Here is a 21,116-nt window from a genome sequence, read left to right on the forward strand (position 1 = left end):
TGGGGAAAGGACACCTTACAGAACCAGGATGCGCAACGGCATGCCAATAACATGTCATGCGCGAGATCAAATGCTGCGCAAGCCCATCTCTTTCCTGTACAGCTGCTATAAGTCCCTGCGCTGGGCAACTTGAATGCATGCATTCGCGTTTTTGCAAGCCCGCGCGCATCGCAGATTTAATGGGTTTGCAGCCTTGATTCCCGTGATGTCACCCGTTACCAGCGAATGCCTGCAAATGGCTGATCTAAAGTGCTTTGAGGTTTACAGCAAGTTGCACAGGACTGGCGCAAACTCCTGCAAGATAAAGACCCGAGCGCCCTTGAGCGATAAATCATCGCAAGCTAGACTGTTATCGTAATTTGGAAGCTCAGATTCATGAGTCATTTATTTATTATTCTTGCAAAAACAAAAAAACGAATGACATGCTCGTTTCTTTCAGCAACTTAGCTAGCACAACCAAAAGTTACGTCTAATTATCCGTTATTTAATACTGGCAAACTAGTACTGTGCGATAAAGCGTTTTTAGCTGAGTTATTGATTTTAGGATTCCACTTTCTTTCCTACGATGCCCTTTAAAAAACAAAACAAACCACGCAAGATCACTCTTAATACCCTAAGCAGTTTCTCTTCAATGAAAAGAACCCACTCCCGGGCACTAAAGGCTGCTGAAAGGGCTGAAGTCTCAGACTCTGGGGCTGGACTGATCCTTGAGTAACCACCACGCTCCCTTGAGATTTTTTACCGCTTGCTTAGCAGAGCTGCCCTCACTTGGTTCGGCTTCAGAATGCCGCTGAGCATGCGCAGAGCCGCCCTCTTCCGGTTCGGCTTCGCGATCTCACTGAGCATGCTCGACCCTCGCTCTGCCCGCACACTGGCTTGAATATGGCAGGCGCGCTGCGTCTCTGGCGAAGTTGCACGCGGGCAGTTGGGAGCCGCTTCTTGTAAGGTGAGCGCGCGGTGGTCGCCTGCCTACACCCCAGAGGTAAGGGGTGCTCTCTTCCTCTCCCATAGCTGAGGAGCCTGGTTTTTGCCACTTATCACCATACTAATAGGTGGAGGACAGAATGACAGGGCCCTTGGTTGCAAAAAATAGTCCTCCATCTCCCCCCATTTTATTTTATTTTCTTAAATAGCGCACTCTTTGGATGTGCTAAAACCAGCTCTCCATCCTGGATTCCTTTTATTGGACATTACAGTGACAGTGCTAATAATGGGTGTTTCAAGGCGGGTGTTTACTGTGGGATCTGTATTCCTCATGCAAGCAAGTTAGAACAAGGCTTCTCCCACTGATCTGTTTGTTACAACCAGTGCCAGATTTACGTATAAGCTAAACAAGCTATAGCTTAGGGCCCCACTCTCTTGGGGCCCCCAAAAAAATTTAAAGGGAAAAAACTGGATGTACTTTGATAAAATACATATTTTGTTATGTGCAAATGGCTTTAGATACCTATTAGGTCCATAAATTACCATATAGCATATGTTCAACACAAAAAAACAGTGACAATTTGTTGTTGACAAAGGACAGCTGGACATATAAAGGGCCCCATTACCTTCAGTAGCTTAGGGCCATATCAAACCTAAATCTGGCCCTGGTTACAACCATATAAAGCCCCTGTCTGGAAGCACTCCCAATTTTAGTTTCCCGGCACTGCTTCAAATATTTGTGTTCAAGAATTAACATTTCTCAACGCATGCTTCTCTCTCCTTTTTATTTAGGTGCCGTCCATTACTTTGATTTGGGTGAGAAGAGCAATTCCCTTTTACCCCCTTTTCAGTTGTATGCACTGAAGACAGCATGAGAAATCTAAAATTGCTGAGAACTTGGGAATGCCAGCCGGTCCGGACTGTTGGAACTCCTCAAGGCTTCTCTCTCCGTGCAGACAAGGGGACGTTATTAGTCAGTACAGAGTATGGAATTGTCGAGGTGGATCCTACCACACAAGAGGTGAGATATAGCACATGTCAATTATGGGTTTTGCATTCTAAGAACTGCTGCCTAGCTGCAGTCCATTGCCAACTACTTTCGCCGCTTCTCCATAGTGAGCCCTTGGCTTTTCATAGGGTGAGGCCTAATGATGCGAATATTTGAGCATAAAATGTTGTTGTTTAGTCGTTTAGTCGTGTCCAACTCTTCGTGACCCCATGGGCCATAGCACGCCAGGCACTCCTGTCTTGCACTGCCTCCCGCAGTTTGGTCAAACTCATGTTCGTAGCTTCGAGAACACTCCAACCATCTCGTCCTCTGTCGTCCCCTTCTCCTAGTGCCCTCAATCTTTCCCAACATCAGGGTCTTTTCCAGGGAGTCTTCTCTTCTCATGAGGTGGCCAAAGTATTGGAGCCTCAGCTTCACGATCTGTCCTTCCAGTGAGCACTCAGGGCTGATTTCCTTCTGAATGGATAGGTTTGATCTTCTTGCAGTCCATGGGACTCTCAAGAGTCTCCTCCAGCACCATAATTTTAAAGCATCAATTCTTCGGCAATCAGCCTTCTTTATGGTCCAGCTCTCACTTCCATACATCACTACTGGGAAAACCATAGCTTTAACTATACGGACCTTTGTAGGCAAGGTGATGTCTCTGCTTTTTAAGATGCTGTCTAGGTTTGTCATTGCTTTTCTCCCAAGAAGCAGGCGTCTTTTAATTTCGTGACTGCTGTCACCATCTGCAGTGATCATGGAACCCAAGAAAGTAAAATCTCTCACTGCCTCCATTTCTTCCCCTTCTATTTGCCAGGAGGTGATGGGACCAGTGGTCATGATCTTGGTTTTTTTGATGTTGAGCTTCAGACCATATTTTGCGCTCTCCTCTTTCACCCTCATTAAAAGGTTCTTTAATTCCTCCTCACTTTCTGCCATCAAGGTTGTGTCATCTGCATACCTGAGGTTGTTGATATTTCTTCTGGCAATCTTAATTCCGGCCTGGGATTCATTTAGTCCAGCCTTTCGCATGATGAATTCTGCATATAAGTTAAATAAGCAGGGAGACAATATACAACCTTGTTGTACTCCTTTCCCAATTTTGAACCAATCAGTTGTTCCGTATCCAGTTCTAACTGTAGCTTCTCGTCCCACATAGAGATTTCTCGGGAGACAGATGAGGTGATCAGGCACTCCCATTTCTTTAAGAACTTGCCATAGTTTGCTGTGGTTGACACAGTCAAAGGCTTTTGCATAAAATACTTTCAATCAAAGGAAGGAATTGAACCTGTGCATGCTTTCAACAATGTATTTTATTCACTACTCCATGCAGACAAAATTTTTGGCGTTAAAAAATGTTCGGGTAGATTCTTGAGTTAATTTTGCAAGACAGAAAGCATGCGGATAATTTTTATTAAAACTTTGCTAAAATGTGTGTGTGTGTGTGTGTTTGCCTGCTTGCAGAAGAGTGTAGATTAACACCAAAACATTCAAAGCAACAGTCTTTCGATTTCCTGCTCCCAGGAAATCCTTGTCATGTTGGTTTGTCTGCTGAAGAATCATTTCTGTGCCTCTGCTACAGAACCTCTGCATATTGCAAAGGATTCTGGGATATATTCTAGAACACACTTCCAGGTCTTGCTGGTTGCTGCTGACCAGGCTTGTTAGGTTTTGCTATGCTCATGAACCAAAAGTGCACCAGAATTTGCTCACTGTTCTCCCATGACTGCACTTTGCAGGGAATGTTCAGTTATAGTGTTTTTCACTAGATTTTCTATGCTACTACAGTACTGATCTTCTCAGTAAGGAACCCCTGACAGATTTCCAAAGGACTTCAAGATTCCTAAGAAAACAAGTTGGCAAACCACTGCTTTCTATTTTTATTTTTATTATGTGTAGTGTGCCCATCAACCTCAAGGTGTGCACATTTCATCAAGTACAACAGAATTTAAATTCATCACAGCAATTAGTATAAAAATAATTAACCCATGAACACCAGCATCTCAAAACAATCAGTAAAGAGGCACTGTACAATTTCCCAGTGTGTTGGATGCTAAGCCACTGCACAGAATCCTAGTAAAAGGGTAATCAAAATATATCCGCATATTTTTGTAGATGCGTATACCAGACGAACATGCATTTTTACTAGGATGATTCCAGCAGTTTGCAGCAGCACCAGCAAATAACTGCAGTTTAACACACATGTTGGTAGTGGTCTTCCACTAAGAGCCAACCCACATGATCAAATCAATATGTTTGCATTATAGCAGGTGCTTGCCTCTGTTTTAAAGGTCACAAATGAAGTTTCTTTGCTGGCTGAGGGTTTTTTACCAGAAGATGGAAGCGGGTTCATTGTGGGCATTGAGGATTTGCCTGATCAAGAATTTGTCTGTGTGGCTACTGCGACTGGAGACGTCATACTGTGCAATCTGAACACAAACCAGGTATGGCAGGAGGGGCCAAAGTAACATGACGTTTAGCCAGCGATATGGATGTTGTAAATGGTTTTGCCTTAATCTTGGCATCCACAGAGTTTTTCGCCTTTGCTCTTTTTTGTTAGTGCAGTATGTATATGGATTTCTTGAAATCTGTTGCACGTATGGGACGGGGAGGAGTTTGCCAAATGTAAATTGCCACTGAGGTGTATTTTACCACATACATGTAATGAGAAGCTACAGCCAATGACAGCTGTTCTTCCCAGAGAAACGCCAAATTTGAGCTTGATTGTAATGGTTTAACATACTATTTTTCTTAACATAAGATTGATGAACCTTGCAGGATCAGCCCAAAGGCCCATTGTAGTCCAGAATCCTGTTCTCACCACGGCCAACCAGATGACTAGGCCAGGGCAGTCCAACTTTTCATACCAAGGGGGCCACAATAGTACTTCGACATGGAGCTCACACACTGCCCTGTTGCGCTGGAGGGGGGAGTGACAGCAAGGTGCTGAGCTTTGGGAAGTAGGCGCAAGGCTCTGGCAGGGTCCTAGTAGTAGTAGTAGTAATAATAATAATAAATGTATACACTGCGCATCTGGCTGGGTTTCCCCAGCCACTTTGGGCAGCTCCCAGCAGAATATTAATAATAATAATAAAGCGATAAAACATCAAACATTTAAAACTTCCCTAAACAGGGCTGCCTTCAGATGTCTTCTAAAAGTCAGATAATTGTTCATTTCCTTGACATCTGATGGGAGGGCATTTCACAGGGTGGGCACCACTATTGAGAAGGCCCTCTGCCTGGTTCCCTGTAACCTCACTTCTCGCAGTGAGGGAAAGGCCAGAAGGCCCTCGGAGGAGGAGGACAGTGTCCGGGCTGAACAATGGGGGTGGAGATGCTCCTTCAGGTATACTGGGCCGAGGCCATTCAGGGCTTTAAAGGTCGGCACCAACACTTTGAATTGTGCTTGGAAATGCACTGGGAGCCAATGTAGATCTTTCAGGACCGGTGTTGTATGATCTCGGTGGCCACTCCCAGTCACCAGTCTAGCTGCCACATCTAGAACACTTCCACCTCCTTCCCAAAGCTGGGAAAGCACGAACAAGGCTTTGGGAAGGTTAAAAGGAGACGCTAGGATCCTGTCAGAGACCTCGCACCACCTTCCCAAAGCACAGCGCCTTGTTTACCGACTTTGGGAATGCAGTGCAAGGGCTGTGGATGTGTCAAATGTTGCTGAAGGCCACAAAAAAAGGCCTCAAGGGACATATGTGGCCCTCGGGCCACCTGTCGGACTGCTGTGCCTTATGGGAAGCACCTAATTGCAGCATCCTTCTCCCTACTTGTGATTTCCGGAAACTGACATTCAGAGGCATGCTTCCTCTGTAATCGGAGGGAGTACATCACAACCTCGGCTAGTACCCTTTAATGGCTTTATCCTCTATTTGACACTGTCAAATCCCTTGTGAAGTTGTGTCAGGCTGCTGCTAAAAGGCACAGGAGCAGCAGCATGAGTTAACACTCTTCAATCTTTTTGCAGTTGGAGTGTGTCGGGAGCGTGGACAGTGGTCTGACTGTGATGAGCTGGAGTCCTGACCAAGAGCTCGTTCTCCTTGCTACAGGTGTGGAGCAACATTCTGTGTGTTGGCCAATCCTGTCAGCCTCGTTCCTTACCTTTTGATCCATTGAAGATGATATAACGCTGACCCATTGCAAAACCCTAATAGGCCTTGGGAACTGTGCGCTTTCTGGGTTAGTGTTACAGGTTCACCAGTGCTGGCTGTGAATCTGATTCTCTTCTTCACCAAACCAACTTCCAAGCCTGGCTTCAGGCCCTGGTTTGACAAGAAAACCTGCTTAGTTGCACGTTTAACAGTTGTCAGCATCAGTGCGCCCGTAACACTAAATCAGTATGATTTAGGGCGGGGGGGGGGTTAATTCTGATAAGAGCAAGAGGGATGGGAAGCACATACAGTGGTACCTCTACTTACGAATTTAATGCGTTCCGAACGCACATTCGTAAGTCGAAAAAAATTGTAAGTAGAATCTCATAGGAATGCATTGGGAGAAAAAATTCGTAAGTCGAAGCAACCCTATCTAAAAATTCGTAAGTAGAAAAAATCCTATCTAAACCGCATCCAAGGTGGCGGACGGAGCTCCATTCGTAACTAGAAACATTCGTAAGTAGAGTTATTCGTAAGTAGAGGTACCACTGTACCTGTTTCTGAACCAAATTGCAGACCAAAGTTTTCTTTGAACCAGCATCAGATCTGCACAAAGTCTCTGTGTCTGTGAGGTCCAGAAGCTCCTACTGAAAGCAGACACTTTTAATGTTTAATGGCAATACAGAAATAATAACTATTACAGTGGTGCCTCGCTTAAAGAATGCCCTGCTTAACTAAATTTCCGCTTAACGAAAGGTTTTTTCGAGCGGAGGTTGCATCGCTTAACGAATGGTTTTTCCCCCGGCCGCGACTCGCTAGACAAATTTTGTCAATTATTTCCCCCGGCACGGAGCGCAACTTCAGAGACCTCCGAAGTTGTGTTCCGTGTCAGGGGAGGCGGGCGAGAGGCGGTGGCGGGGGGGGGGGGAGAAGCTCTTCCTCCGCCCCCGCATCTGGCCCCGCACAGCCGGCACGGAGCGCAACTTTGGAGACCTCCAATTTTGGAGGCAGGCAAGGCGGTGTCTGGGAGAAGAGAGCTTCTCCCCCCGCCGCCTTGCACACAGCCGACATCGGAGGTCTCCGAAGCCCCGTTGCATGCCGCTGCCAGTCCCCCAGAGCCTATAGGAACGCATTGATTAAGTTTCAGTGCATTCCTATGGGAAACTGGGACTCGCTAGACGAAAAATTCATTACACGAATTGACCCGTAGAACAAATTAATTTCGTCTAGCGAGGCACCACTGTATGTTAATTTTTTGCTACTGTTTTGTCAGCTGTTCTTTGAGTTTAAATGTCTTTGCCATGTGCTAACTGAATATTATTTTTTAGAAGACTTTAAAATATTGGGGATCACGTTTGTTAATCTAGTTCACTTATAAATCACTTCATATGAGGCATCCCAAAACGATTGGAAGTTTAATCACATATATAAAACAGTTACTTATATCAAAACAGTTAAAACTGCATATATAAAAAGATTAAAAGTATATATATAAACACATACATAAATTCAAGTCAAATTCAAGACAGTTGTCAACTGGGCTTAAGCTTTTAGAAGGCTTGTTGAAAGACATGGTTGTAGCTTAAATCTCTTGTTTTATTTATACAATTTATGTTGCACTTAATGTGGTAGAATGTCTAGGCAGGTTGCATGAAATGTACCAAATCCAAATAATAAATAAACACCGGGGCAGAGGCAGTATCGGACAATGTCATGTAAGACTACAGCCATATTTGGTAAATATCAAGTAAGAACTGGGGAGGACTATGTAATAGTAATGATATAAATAAAACAGTGGTCTAGGAAAAGAGAATGCAGTGCTATCCCAACAGCCACTGAAGAAGGGCTGGAATTCTGTGGTGTGATAAGTAAGTTATATTAGTTCATCTTGGCAGAGCAAAAATGTCTTGATTTTAAAGTCCATTGCTGCTCACACTATGACACAGGTCAGCAGACTCTCATCCTGATGACGAGGGACTTTGAACCTATTACAGAAAGCCAAATCCACCAAGATGACTTTGGAGAAGGTGAGTTGGTGCTGCAGATATGGGATGCTCAAAAAATGCACGGCGTCAGTTTTAAAAATTGAATGAAATGCATAGGCAGAACCAAATGAAAACTGAAATTACCGCACCAGAAAACTGGATCCAGCTGCTCATTTGGGCTGCTACAAGGTTGGAAGGGACTTGGGAAGACACCTAGTTCAACCCCTGTTCAGTGCAGACTCTACAATGCAGGATGTGGGGAACCTCAGGCCTGAGGGCTACATGTGGCCCTCCAGATAACTATTTAGCCTTCAGCAGCCCTGCTCCATTTTCTTTTTGTGTGTTTATTTTTGCCTGGCTGGAATGTGTCCCCGAAATGTGATAAATCCTTTTAGCCTATCTGTGGATGGAGAGGTGTAGCCCCCTGTAAGAGCAGATATAATAGAGAGTGATATTACATTTATGTGTGAATCAAGACTTCATAAACTCTAAGGCAGGCATCCCCAAACTTCGACCCTCCAGATGTTTTGGACTACAATTCCCATCTTCCCCGACCACTGGTCCTGTTAGCTAGGGATCATGGGAGTTGTAGGCCAAAACATCTGGAGGGCCGCAGTTTGGGGATGCCTGCTCTAAGGTCAACTGCTGGTCTCCAGCGATGAAGCTGATATCAAGTGGTTGGCATGGTGACTTGTAAAGCTTGCAAAAGATTTTGAGAACGAGAATGAAGTCTTGTGATGTTTGATGGGGTGGGCAATACATTTTTGTCAGATTGTTAAAATGTCACACCACAAATGCTGCTAATTGTTTACTTCTAGGAAAGTTTATTACTGTTGGTTGGGGTAAAAAGGAAACCCAATTTCACGGATCGGAAGGCAAGAAGGCAGCTCGCACCAAGCCAGTGGTACTGTATTCATTATAAATATTGGTTATGTATGTACACAAATTGTTATTATTATTATTATTATTATTATTATTATTAATTTGTATCCCGCCCTCCCCGGCCAAGGCTGGGCTCAGAGCAGCTAACATCATAAAGACAACACAATATGCATAAAAACAGACATCAATTAATCAAAATACATCTTAAAATTAATTCAGACAAGTTAAAATCTGGGCAGGTGGCAATTATCAGGTTGGAATTGAGAGTGGTTAATACTTACCAGGACCAACTGTTTCCACTGATCATACAAGGACCTGTGAGTGGTTTGGGGGCCTCCTTCGGGGTTGTTTTAGACAAAGGAAAGTCAAACTGCATCCTGCCCAAAGGCCAGGATAAAAAGTATACAATGGCAAAATGATGGATATAAGAAAGGCACCCCCCCAATTGAATTGTTCTTACTGGAATACCTGCATTAAATGAGATCACAGAGCTAGTGTGGTGTAGTGGTTAGAGCGTTGGATTGAGGTGATCCAGTTTGAAATGTCCACTCGGTTGTGAAGGTCTCTAAGCCTATTCACACACTGAATTGAAGAAAAGGCCCAGTTTGTATATCCCATAGTTATTTGTTTACTCTGAACATGAGGATGGAACGACAAATCACAGTTCCTAAATTAGTGATATGTTCATACTGGGGATTTTGGTTTGGTTTGGTCTAACAAGCCATGATTGCTCAGCAAAGAATGGTTTCATATCGTGGTTTGATTGGGGTTGAAGCAAACAGCAGCTTGTAAAGCCAGAGCGTCTGGTTTGTTGTTGTTGTTCACTATGGTTTACTGTGTCATGCGATTGCAGCCAATCAGAACAGGCCCTCGGTTTTTCAGTCTCATCTGTGGGAAAACTAAGCTAGCAACCAAGGACCGGGGTGGGGTGGGGCGGTGACTAGGAGTAAATGGCACACAGCCACCCGCCTCTTGCATCTCGGTTAACAGGAAGTGCATCATCATTTATTTCCCCAGGAAGTGCTGCCTGCTCTGCCATGGGATGACCGTAGACCTCGAATCACCTGGAGGGGAGATGGACAGTACTTTGCAGTGAGTGCTGTTTGCCCAGAGACAGGTTGGTATAAGTTCAAAACAATAAAATGTTGTTGTTTTTTTGCTTTAAGAAAACCCGCGACACCTGCTTGAATAAGGTATTAAAAATCATATTTTAAAAAGTAAGAATACTCTATCATTATCACTGTTATTTACATACATTGTTAAGGTACAGTGGTACCTCGGTTTAAGTACACAATTGGTTCCGGAAGTCTGTATTTAACCTGAAATGTACTTAACCTGAAGCGAACTTCCCCATTGAAAGTAATGGAAAGTGGATTAATCCGTTCCAGACGGTCCGTGGAGTACTTAAACTGAAGCGTACTTAACCCGAAGTGAACTTTCCCATTGAAAGTAATGGAAAGTAGATTAATGCGTTCCAGACGGGTCCGTGGAGTACTTGAAAGTACTCAAACCGAAGTGTACTTAAACCGAGGTATGACTGTATTTCTCATGGCTCTGTTCACATATCTCTTTAATATCTCCTTCAGAGATGGAACTCCAAGAAGACATAGTTAAGGAAACGCAAAAGCTATTCAGTGGTATCCTTGAGTGCATCATTTTTATTTTCTCTCATGGCTGCAGCGTTGCAGTTGGGATAATGGGTAGATAAACGCCCATAAATACGGACAACATGGGTGCAGAGGACATACATGTATATTGCATGCAAACACACCTGTAGTGTCCCTGCGCATGGGCTCACACATAATGTGTACGGTCATAATGATAGGCCAGGCCTCCTCAAACCTGGCCCTCCAGATGTTTTTGGCCTACAACTCCCATGATCTCTAGCTAGCAGGACCAGTGGTTAGGGATGATGGGAATTGTAGTCTCAAAACATCTGGAGGGCCGAGTTTGAGGAAGCCTGTGATAGGTGTTGCACCAGTTTCCTTAAAAACAGGAAAGTCTCCATCAGATGGGCTGTGAGCAATGAATGCATAGCTGCTCAAGATGTAATATTAACCTTTATTGTATGATAAGGCTCCCTGGGAGACTTGATGGGTGAATCATAGTCTGCAGGTCCTGAAGCTTGGAAAACAATTCTAATGAGTACTGTGTGCATGTTTCTCTCCCCCCGCCCCCGGCCCCTCTGGAAATGCAGGTGCTCGGAAAGTCAGAGTGTGGAGCAGAGAGCTTGTTCTGCAGACGACAAGTGAGCCCGTCCCAGGGTTAGAACAAGCACTGGCCTGGAAGTGAGTAGGGAAGAGTTGTGTTTTGTGGTGTGTAATGAGTTTGCGATGTTTTTTACATATGCCCATTGAAACTTCACCAACCATGGATTTTAAAGGTGGTGACTTCACTGATGAAACCCACTTCAGCCCCATCTGCACTATACATTTAAAGCAGTATTATACCACTTTAAACAGTCGTGGCTTTCCCCAAAGGATCCTGGGAAATGTAGTTTGTAAGTTTGTGAAGTTTGATTTAGTAGCAGTGCCATTAATTAAAGCAGGATTCCTCAAACTCGGCCCTTCAGATGTTTTGAGGCTACAATTCCCATCATCCTGCTAGCTAGGGATCATGGGAGTTGTAGGCCAAAAACATCTGGAGGGCCGAGTTTGAGGAAGCCTGAATTAAAGGCTGGAAGAGATGGAGGGAAATAGGGAAAGAAGTGAGAATTTCAGTGGTGGGTGGGAACGCTTTTGTTTGGATCCCAGACATCAGGACATTGAGGAACAATGAAGGGGTAGGCCTCGTATATAAATTTCTCAGAGGCCAAGGTTTTAGACCTGGTGCTCAGGATTTGCTGTTGTTGAGTTCCCAGATCTACGAGAAATGGTAGCCCTGTTCTCTGACTCTAGCGATGCCAGTTTGTATGTATATATTTGTAGTATTGGCTTTCACCCTCCCCCCTGGAAAAATTCCTGCGGGTGGTTGTAGATGGGGGCTGTGCTGGAGGGGAATGATTTGTTCTCAATGGTGACCATTTTGTTCTGAGGGACTAGAACACAAAGGAGGAACCACCTTCAGAAGCTCTCTGCAATATATATAGGGTCTCCCTTCTCCACCTTCCACCTTTCCTTATGACAGATGTTCCACTACTTCATCTTTTTTTAAAAGAATAAAAATGTATGTTTGAAGAATTGTCCGAAACATTGTTGTCCTAACTTACTCTTTTGTTTTATTTGTCGAGACCCTCTGGAAGCTTAATTGCATCCACACAAGATAAAGCCAACAAACATGACGTTGTGTTCTTTGAAAAAAACGGACTTCTTCATGGTGAATTAACACTTCCCTTCCAGAAAGGCCAAGTCAAGGTAGGATGACCCTCTTTCTGAAGGGATTGTAAACTGAATACAGTGGTACCTCGTTTTTCGAACCTTCCGTAGTCGAACATTTCGGAATGCTGAAAACCCAGAATAAAGGCCTTAGTTTTCGAACGCGCCTCGGAAGTCGAACAGGAAACGCGGCTTCCATTTGAGTTTTCCGTATCGAGGCTTCCGCTTTCAGTTTTCGGTTTTTGAATGTTTCAGAACTCAAACGGACTTCCGGAATGGATTACGTTTGAAAACTGAGGTACCACTGTAGTAGTCCCTTAACTGAATCTGAAGATTTCTTGGCCTCCCCTTGTTTGGAGGGATTTAGCATTCTTTAGAAATCGTCGTTTTAAATTGTGAAGGAGATGTTACTCAACTGAAGGCAAATAAATTCTGTTGGAAATGGCCCCCGGCTTCATACAACACCCCGATCCATGTTGCTTTAGGTAAACGAGCTACTCTGGAATTCGGACTCCATGATATTAGCAGTATGGTTGGAAGAACTGAAAATGGAAGATACCGCTCAACCAAAGACATATGGTAAGAACATAGCATCATCATCTGACTCTTGGTGTACCACAGCTTCTCAGACTGGCTCACAGGTCTGGTGTGGCCTCCATCAAGTACCCTGGTGCATGGCCTTCTGCTTGCATTGGTATGCTTCCAGTCGTGTGGAGGATTAAACTGCAGAAACATGCAACAATATGTGTGATGGCTGCCATTAAGGAGATACATTTTAAACTCTCAGGACACAGAGAGAGAAAGAGAGAGAGCACTAGAGAGACTTTTCATGCAACCCAAATCATATAGGGTAGAGGTCAGTAATGGGAGGCACCTAGGCCAATCCTGACCCCCCCCCCCTTATGGGTGTTGGCATCCTGCTTGCCAGCCTCCAGGCGAAAGAGATGTGGAGAAAGTGGGAAGGACAGAACTACCTAAATTGTATAGAAATTTATTTATGTCTGCTGCTACAGCACCAAGAAGGTTACTTGTCCAAAAGTGGAAAGAAGCAGAAGTCCCAGCAAAGGAAGAGTGCATACAAAAACTTATGGGATATGCAGAAATGGCAAAACTTACCGGAAGAATAAGAAATCAAGATAACAATTATAAAAGAATGGAAATGGTTCATTGAATGTTTACAGATAAATTGTAAACAGATGAAAACATTAGCAGGATTACAGGTGAAACTCAGAAAATTAGAACATCGTCGAAAAGTGCATTTATTTCAGTAATGCAACTTATTATTTATTATTTTTCTTTTAATTTTTACAAATGCTTTCTTTTGGAAATTCCACAGTAATAAAACAAATAGTTACAATAATACAAAAATAAACATCGCTATTACATTTCAATAATTACATTCCATTTATGATTGACCCACCTAACGACAAATAATTACAATTACAACAAATAAAGGCTTGACATATCTTGCTTTGCATGTCATGCATCTATCTCATATATTGGTTTCACCTTTTAAGTTGCGTTACTGAAATAAATGCACTTTTCGACGATATTCTAATTTTCCAAGTTTCACCTGTATTGTAATAACCTACAGTTTTATGAGTATACATTGACAGTAGATAATTACCGTAAATGAGCAAGTTAAATGAATGTGGATATGCAGAAGATATTAAAAAATAAATTTAAGGAACTGCAGAAAGGGGGGGAGAGGAAGTCAAAATTTGAAATGTTAAATTGATTGTAAAACTAATGAAATGTATACATTTAAAAAGTATAAATAAATTTTAAAAAAGAGATGCAGAGAAAGAGGCATCTGTGGCAAAAGAACGTGGCGACTACCACCACTTGGGAAACATTCGTTTTCAAACTAAGCTGAATGCTACACAACTGGGCAGCGAAGAGATTCTAATATCTCAAAGGCTAGAGAGATTCAGAGTTGGGGGGGGGGAGTGTCTGTTCTGCTAAACGTTGGGGTGTGTCTAATGTACAGTCCTGCGTTCTGTGTGTTCTGTTTGCAGTTCAGCTTTGGACAACGGGAAACTACCACTGGTACCTGAAGCAAAGTCTGCATTTTGATAGCTCAGAAGGCAGCCAGTCCATTGTGTCCCTGGCATGGGACCAAGAGATGCCGTACCGACTCCACATCCTCTGCCAGCAGTGGCTTTACCTCTGCTATGATTGGCAGTGGTGTACGGACCGCAGCAGCGGTGAAGGAGCAAGCGACTTGGCTAGCGTGGCAGTCATTGATGGAGGTACGTTTCTACTGAGCGAGATGGTTGTGGGGGTTTTTTAAGGTGGACTGCGCCTGCTGAGAAGTCCGCGCAAACTCTAAATCTGAATTTATTCCCTTATCTCCCCGACTCCACACAGCATTTCACAAGATGGAGAAGATGCTCTGTCAGGTTAACAGCAGCCAAGGTGGCCCTGTGCAGGGCTCCTCCCCATAGCTAGTAGAAGCAGAATGATGCAAAATAGGCAAATACATAGAAATTTGCTTAATTTTGCATAATATAAACAGGTCATGAAATTTGGTTTTTTGTCGATGCAGAACAATTATTTTAACTGTGGAGTGTACATAGCCCTGATTAAGGGTTTGTTAACATGAGGGAAGGGCCATTTTGAAGGAACCTAGAAATCCTCCAGAGAAACTCAGTCGAAACTGACAAAACATCTATAAAGATACAGTGGTACCTCGACAACCGAAAGACTTGACTTCCGAAGGTTTCGACTTCCGAAGTTGACAACCCCAAAGTCTTTTCGCCGCGTGCGCCTTGCGTGCGCGTTCTGCGCAGAAGTGGCGTGTGCAGTCGGCGCATGTGCAGAACGGGCGCTTCGACAACCGAAGACTTCAACTTACGAAGACAGCCGCGGAACGGATCGTCTCCGTAAGTCGAGGTACCACTGTAGAAAAAATACAATTCTCTTCCTCATCTCCTGTGCATGATGAGTATATGTCTTAATATTTATAAATAACTTTCTATGTGTTCAAGGCCCTTCACATGTCATAGAGTGTTTCAGTAATCTTTACAACAATCCTGTAAGGAAGTTCGGTATTGTTATTGACCTGCCCTGTAAGGTGCCTTGGTATTACGATCAGCAGATGGGGATGAGGCTCTAGGAATATAATGGCTTATTCAAATCTACCTGGTGAGCTCAGATTAGAGGCAGGATTCGAACCTGTGACCTGTTTGTTCATACTCTTAGCTCATGTGATTGCTCTATACTTAACGATCGGCCGCTGGAAAAAGTGATCAGACTCCAGTAAAAAGCATTAGATTTTAATATGAAAAAATCTGTGATGATGGCTGTATGTTGATCCAGGCCTTTGCTGCTATGCCCATTTTATTAAATAAATTTTTATTCAATTTCCAATTTATCCAATTAAAATAATAAAAAAAACATTCTTTTATACACAACATTATAAATTTTCATCTAACATTTTGCTCTGCCGAGCTACGACTTCCCCCCCTCCCTTCATGCGGGTTTCTTGTTTACTACATGCCGCTATGCCCATTAAAGCAATTTCCCCCTCTCCTCTTTCTGTATAAAGACAAGGTTCTGTTGACAGCCTTCCGTCACGCTGTGGCCCCTCCACCTCTTTGTACATATCAGCTCCAGCTCCCCTGTTCTGTCAATCAAGTTGCCTTCCTTATGGAACCTTCTAGAAGTGGGGATCTTGCTGTCTTGGATGCTAGCAACAGGATTTCCATTTATAGAGCAGGTAGGTACACCCATGGCTTCACCAAAAGCATGGCTTCAACTCCTTGCATTATAAAAGGCCAGGTGGGGATGGTGGCTTTCAATCTGCTTTTAATTTAAAACAGAACAGAGGGAACTTCTCAGGCCGATGCTGAAAGCAAGTCTATCGCCTATTCTCTTTGTTGCCTTTTGACAGATGGCCAGGCAGACGCAGACTCCACAGTTAAAACTGGTGCAGTTGGTGGAAGTAGGTGCAAAGTTGCATTCCCTCGGCTGGAAAAGTCATACAGGTACCGGGACTTGAACTTGGTGCAGATTATTTGTTCCTGAAGGAATGTGAAACCAATACATATAACTACAGTCATACCTCGGTTTTCAGACAGAATGCTTTCTGGAAGTCCGTTCGGCTTGCGAAACGTTCGGAAACCAAGGTGCAGCTTCCGACTGGCTGCAGGAATGCCCTGCAGCCAATCGGAAGCCGTACCAGATGTAGAAAACCAAGGTACGACTGTATTGGCTACTGACTGGGTGAGCTTTGGTGACTAAGGTAAGTCTTCCCTTGACTTTTTGTATTGTTTTCATAGGCATCCTTTAGAGAAGACAGGGAGGTTGCATTCACCTCTTCCCAGTGTCTCATTCCACATACAGTTATTCCTCAAGCTCTTTGCTTTCTTTCTTTTTTTGCTAACTCACTGGTTCTTCACATTATGAGCCAGTTTGACCATAACAACCCCAGCTTCATAAATCATGAACATTAGGATTGCATGCTTCTCTTCCCTTTGTTCCAGTACTTCGAAGCTGGCCAAACAAGCTATAGTTTCCTTTTAGCGTATGGAACAGAAAAACTATAGGTTCATGTCTGTCTACTATCCAGCATTGTAAACCACTGTAAACCTAGGCATGCACTTGAATACTAGTAACGTATAAAAAAGTAGCCCTCAAACCTGATTCCCACCAGCAGATCAGCCGTTGATTTCTCAACAAACAATTAGTTGCCTGCTTGGTGGCTGGTAAAGTAAACATGTATTCAGTTTTAAAGCACAGTAAATGAAGTAAGGAGATGGAGTCGGTCCTGTATACCTGAAGGAGCGTCTCCACCCCCACCATTCAGCCCAGACACTGAGATCCAGCACCGAGGGCCTTCTGGCGGTTCCCTCATTGCGAGAAGTGAGGTTACAGGGAACCAGACAGAGGGCCTTCTCGGTAGTGGCACTCGCCCTGTGGAACGCCCTCCCAGCAGATGTCAAGGCAATAAACAACTATTTTACATTTAGAAGACAACTGAAGGTGGCCCTGTTTAGGGAAGTTTTTAATGTTTGATGCTATACTGTTTTTAATATTCGGTTGGAAGCCGCCCAGATTGGCTGGGGAAACCCAGCCAGATGGACGGGGTATAAATATATTATTATTATTATTATTATTATTATTATTATTATTATTATTATTATTGATGATACACACGTGAATCAGCCCTTAGCTCTCCAAAGCCAACTTGGGATGCACATACGCAACAAAAGTGTTTGCAGAATCCATAGATACCGTGTTTCCCCCTTTTTAAGACACCGTCTTATAACCTTTTTCCCTCAAAAAACCACACGGTGGCTTATTTTCAGGGGGTGTCTTTTTTTCTTTTCTTTTTTAAAAATGCCGGTACAACTGGGTCCCACTGGCTCAGGATGCTCGGCGCTCTCTTCCACGCGCATTATCAGCACCACACTCTAGCCAACTGAGCTATCCAGGTTTTACAACATAATCCTGTAACATAATGCACAACATGATGTACATAACATCCATTAAATGAAACAAGAAAATAAGGTGATTATTTAAATACAATACATAATACACAGCAAGCAATGGCAGCAATTGAAACTGGGATTTTTTTTAAAAAAATTATTCTTTTGTCATGCTACGTGTGTCCTCTACCATTATTGCTGTCAACCAGGCTGGCAGCAGCTCTCCAGGATTTCAAACTTGGGGGTACCTGGCGGTTAAACCTGGGATCCTTATGCATTCTCTCCCTTTCCCCTCCTACCCATCCTGAGTCAAGGGCTCTCCTTCCTTGGAGGCTTTTAAGCAGAGGCTGGATGGCCACCTGCCATGTATGACCTAGCTGAGATTTTTGCATTGTAGGGGGTTGGACTAGATGACCCCCGAGGGTCCCTTCTAACTCTACAATTCTACCGATTCAACAAAGGGCATAATTATCACCATCACCAAACTGGTCCAAGCAACTAAGGAGAACGTCTTGCATACACCCCTGTCCTTTTGATTGGCAGCTAAGCTTCGCCTGGCCGGCTTCCGAGTTGCAGCACCCGATTCTGCAAAGCTCGCCGCGCTGATGGGAGGACGCCCGCCTGCCTGCCGCGCAAGAAGTTAGGCAGAGCCGCACAAGCTGCACAAACTCTGCAAAGAGGCGGGGGCGGGGGCAGTCCTGCCGAACGGGTTGAGTAACCCCGCCGGCGGGATACGGAGATGGCGTAAGGGAGCTGCCCGCTTCTGAGACGGCCTTTCGAGAGCCTCGCTCGGGCGGCAGAGAGGCGCTCCAGGGCCGGCGGCTCTCCTCGGGGACGGGAAGAGCCGCATTTCCTGAGGGGAGCAGCCTGCGGGCTGGGCTCTGGGGAGGGGTGGGAAGGTGCTTGGCCCCTGCTGCCCCCTCAGCTGTGAGGTAAACCTGCAACGAGCCCACACTTTTCTCTTCACAAGCAACGAGCCTCTCTCTCTTTCCTCCTGACGCTCGTGCCCTTGGTGCTCCGTGCGGCGCTGCTTCGCGCTTTGTTAGCGCTGCAGCTGCCGCCGCTTCCGGACAATGACCCGACCTGGCAGGCTTCTTCCTCCTGCCACGGCCGGCATTGCAGGAGCTGGGTCCTGCTAGCTTGTGCCCTCGGTGCTCCGTGCGGCACTGCTGCACGCTTTATCGGCATTGCCGCCGCCGCTTCCGGGCACCGACCCGACCCGGCAGGCTTCCTCCTCCTGTTACAGCCAGCGTGCTGGGTCCCGCTAGCTGGTTGGGGCGCTCAGTGGTCTTGCTCCGCACATCGCGGAAGTATGGCTTATTTTCGGGGTATGTCTTACATTTCTCAAATGATTAAAAACCCTGCCATGGCTTACTTTTTGACTACGTATTAAAAAAGGGGAAACACGGTAACCCTCTTCCTCTGCTTGCCTTCTGACTTGCCAGAACTGGTTACCTCGGGCTAATAGGCGATTCCTCCAAATAATACTGAGAATAATATTGTCCATTCTCTATGTCGTGTCGCCTGGATGTATTTAAAAAAGGGGTTGAATTGTGCAGAGGTGGGGATGGTTACCGGTAATGCTCCTAATTAATGAAGTACCAAACAATTCCGTCTCTATCTTCTTTTTGAAAACTGTCACAGATTTGACCTTGGCGACAACAGAGACGGTAAAAATCCGCTTTGGCTTCGCCTTGTCACCTGGTTGCAAGATGACCTGTTCCTGGCTGCCAGCCAGGGGTACCTCCCAGCTCACACCTCCATTCACCATCTGAATCTGTCTTCGTCGGCTGAGGAGGGAAGCATTGATATCAGGTATTGAACAGGGTATTATGTGTGCTGTGTTAATTTCAGAAATTCCTTTGCTTGGTTCCAGAATGCTAAGGCAGGGCTTCCTCCTTTGTGCCCTTTTGGGTCTGACTGGCTGGTTCAGCTATTGCAGAGGCTTTGGCTTTTTAAACCCCAGTAACTTGGAAAGCCAATTATTGTGTTATTTTCTTGTTCTCCCAGTCACCCATCTGTGTGTTCTGATGCCTAGAAAGAGCAATATTGCAGCCGTACAACCAGTTAAGATGCATTGTTAGTGGGTGTTCGAAAACCCTGGGAGTAAGAGTCCTTGTGAGATTGTTCATTGTGCTTGCTGCCTTTCTTGACCATGGTATATATTTCTTGGCGTGTGTGTGTGTATACACATATACAGTGGAACCTCGGTTTATGAACACCTCGGTTTACGAGTTTTCGGTTTACGAACGCCGCGGACCCATCTGGAACGGATTAATTCACTTTCCATTACTTTCAATGGGAAGGTTCGCTTCAGTTTATGAACAGACTTCCGGAACCAATTACACCCATGCTTCGGGTTAAGTACGCTTCAGGTTGAGAACTCCATGGACCCGTCTGAAATGGATTAATCCACTTTCCATTACTTTCAATGGGAAAGTTCGCTTCAGTTTATGAACGCTTCAGTTTATGAACAGACCTCCGGAACCAATTGTGTTCATAAACCGAGGTACCACTGTATATATTGCTCTGTCAAATAGGTTAGACAGAAAAATTGTCACTTACCCAAGGTCACCCTATGTGGTTTGTGGCTAAACCAGGCTCGTCCTTATCTAAATCCATCACTTATCCACTGTGCCACACCAGTTCCACAAACATGTACACTGAAACCTTGACGCATCTGATGCATTTTAGCCATCTATGTTAAAATGGCGCTGAAGGCTAGAGACTGGGATTGTCTTAGGGGTTTTGCAGACTTTGCTAGTTAAATTATAGAAATCCCCATTGAAATATGGTTAAATAATATTTGGAATGTGGCCCTATCAGAATGCCTTACTCAGGGTAATTAAAGGCACTTCAAGGATAGACACTTTTGATGAGACTTGGCTTCCTTTCTTTTCCTTTATACATGAGACAGAATGCACCTTTATTCCACCCACAACACAAGAATCTCTGGGGAGAGGATACTTGAATAGATAGCACATAAATGAACACATTGCTTGTGCACTGTGTACTGCAGATGAAACTTAATAAGAATGTACCACTGGACGAGTTACTGTTGTTCCTGTATTTACATGAAAACCAATAAAAATTATTGGGGAGGGCGGGAATTATTGCTTTGTTAGGGATCACTTTGAAGGAATAGTTCAGAGTGTGGTTTGGGTTTCCGAAACCTGCAATCCCCTTCTTGTCTTCCTTAGTCATTTATGCAAAAATGACTGGTCTCAGGTTGAGCATAGCACAGTCAGCTTCCTCCCTTTTGTGCACCTTTCGTAGCTCACCCGTGACTGTGGATGGCGATGTCATCAGCCTGTGTTGCAACCTGAAGACCAAAGCTGTGGCTCTGCAACTTTCTGATGGACAAATAATGAAGTACCTCTGGGGTATGTATGGTCACTGGTATTCCCTTCTCCGGTTGGCTGGTCTTGGAAGTCTTGACATGGGAAGGGAAGGGGTGTAGCACATGTTTTGACCGCACGGTGGCCCAG

At 44.5% G+C, this 21,116-nt stretch overlaps 1 protein-coding gene across 4 annotated transcripts in view; it reads left to right on the forward strand.

Annotated features, from left to right (window-relative positions):
- The first annotated feature begins 828 nt into the window (after positions 1–828).
- Positions 829–21,116, forward strand: part of ELP1 (elongator acetyltransferase complex subunit 1) — a 47,989-nt gene continuing 27,701 nt past the window's right edge. The window contains exons 1-15 of one of the 4 annotated variants that reach the window (XM_035140409.3): positions 829–946; positions 1,717–1,945; positions 4,207–4,359; positions 5,892–5,973; positions 7,962–8,042; positions 8,819–8,904; positions 9,900–9,999; positions 11,080–11,170; positions 12,112–12,235; positions 12,682–12,775; positions 14,215–14,448; positions 15,747–15,917; positions 16,092–16,185; positions 19,273–19,443; positions 20,905–21,011. In XM_035140409.3, coding sequence (XP_034996300.1) covers positions 1,796–1,945; positions 4,207–4,359; positions 5,892–5,973; positions 7,962–8,042; positions 8,819–8,904; positions 9,900–9,999; positions 11,080–11,170; positions 12,112–12,235; positions 12,682–12,775; positions 14,215–14,448; positions 15,747–15,917; positions 16,092–16,185; positions 19,273–19,443; positions 20,905–21,011 — 1,738 coding nt within the window. In that variant the 5' untranslated portion in view covers positions 829–946; positions 1,717–1,795. Of the gene's footprint in view, positions 983–1,716; positions 1,946–4,206; positions 4,360–5,891; positions 5,974–7,961; positions 8,043–8,818; positions 8,905–9,899; positions 10,000–11,079; positions 11,171–12,111; positions 12,236–12,681; positions 12,776–14,214; positions 14,449–15,746; positions 15,918–16,091; positions 16,186–19,272; positions 19,444–20,904; positions 21,012–21,116 lie in introns of all 4 variants that reach the window. The other 3 variants (XM_035140414.3, XM_035140408.3, XM_035140415.3) reach the window with 3 other exon arrangements.

The sequence above is a fragment of the Zootoca vivipara genome, chromosome 15, assembly GCF_965207765.1.
Source record: "Zootoca vivipara chromosome 15, rZooViv2.hap1.1, whole genome shotgun sequence".
NCBI classification, from domain to species: domain Eukaryota; kingdom Metazoa; phylum Chordata; class Lepidosauria; order Squamata; family Lacertidae; genus Zootoca; species Zootoca vivipara.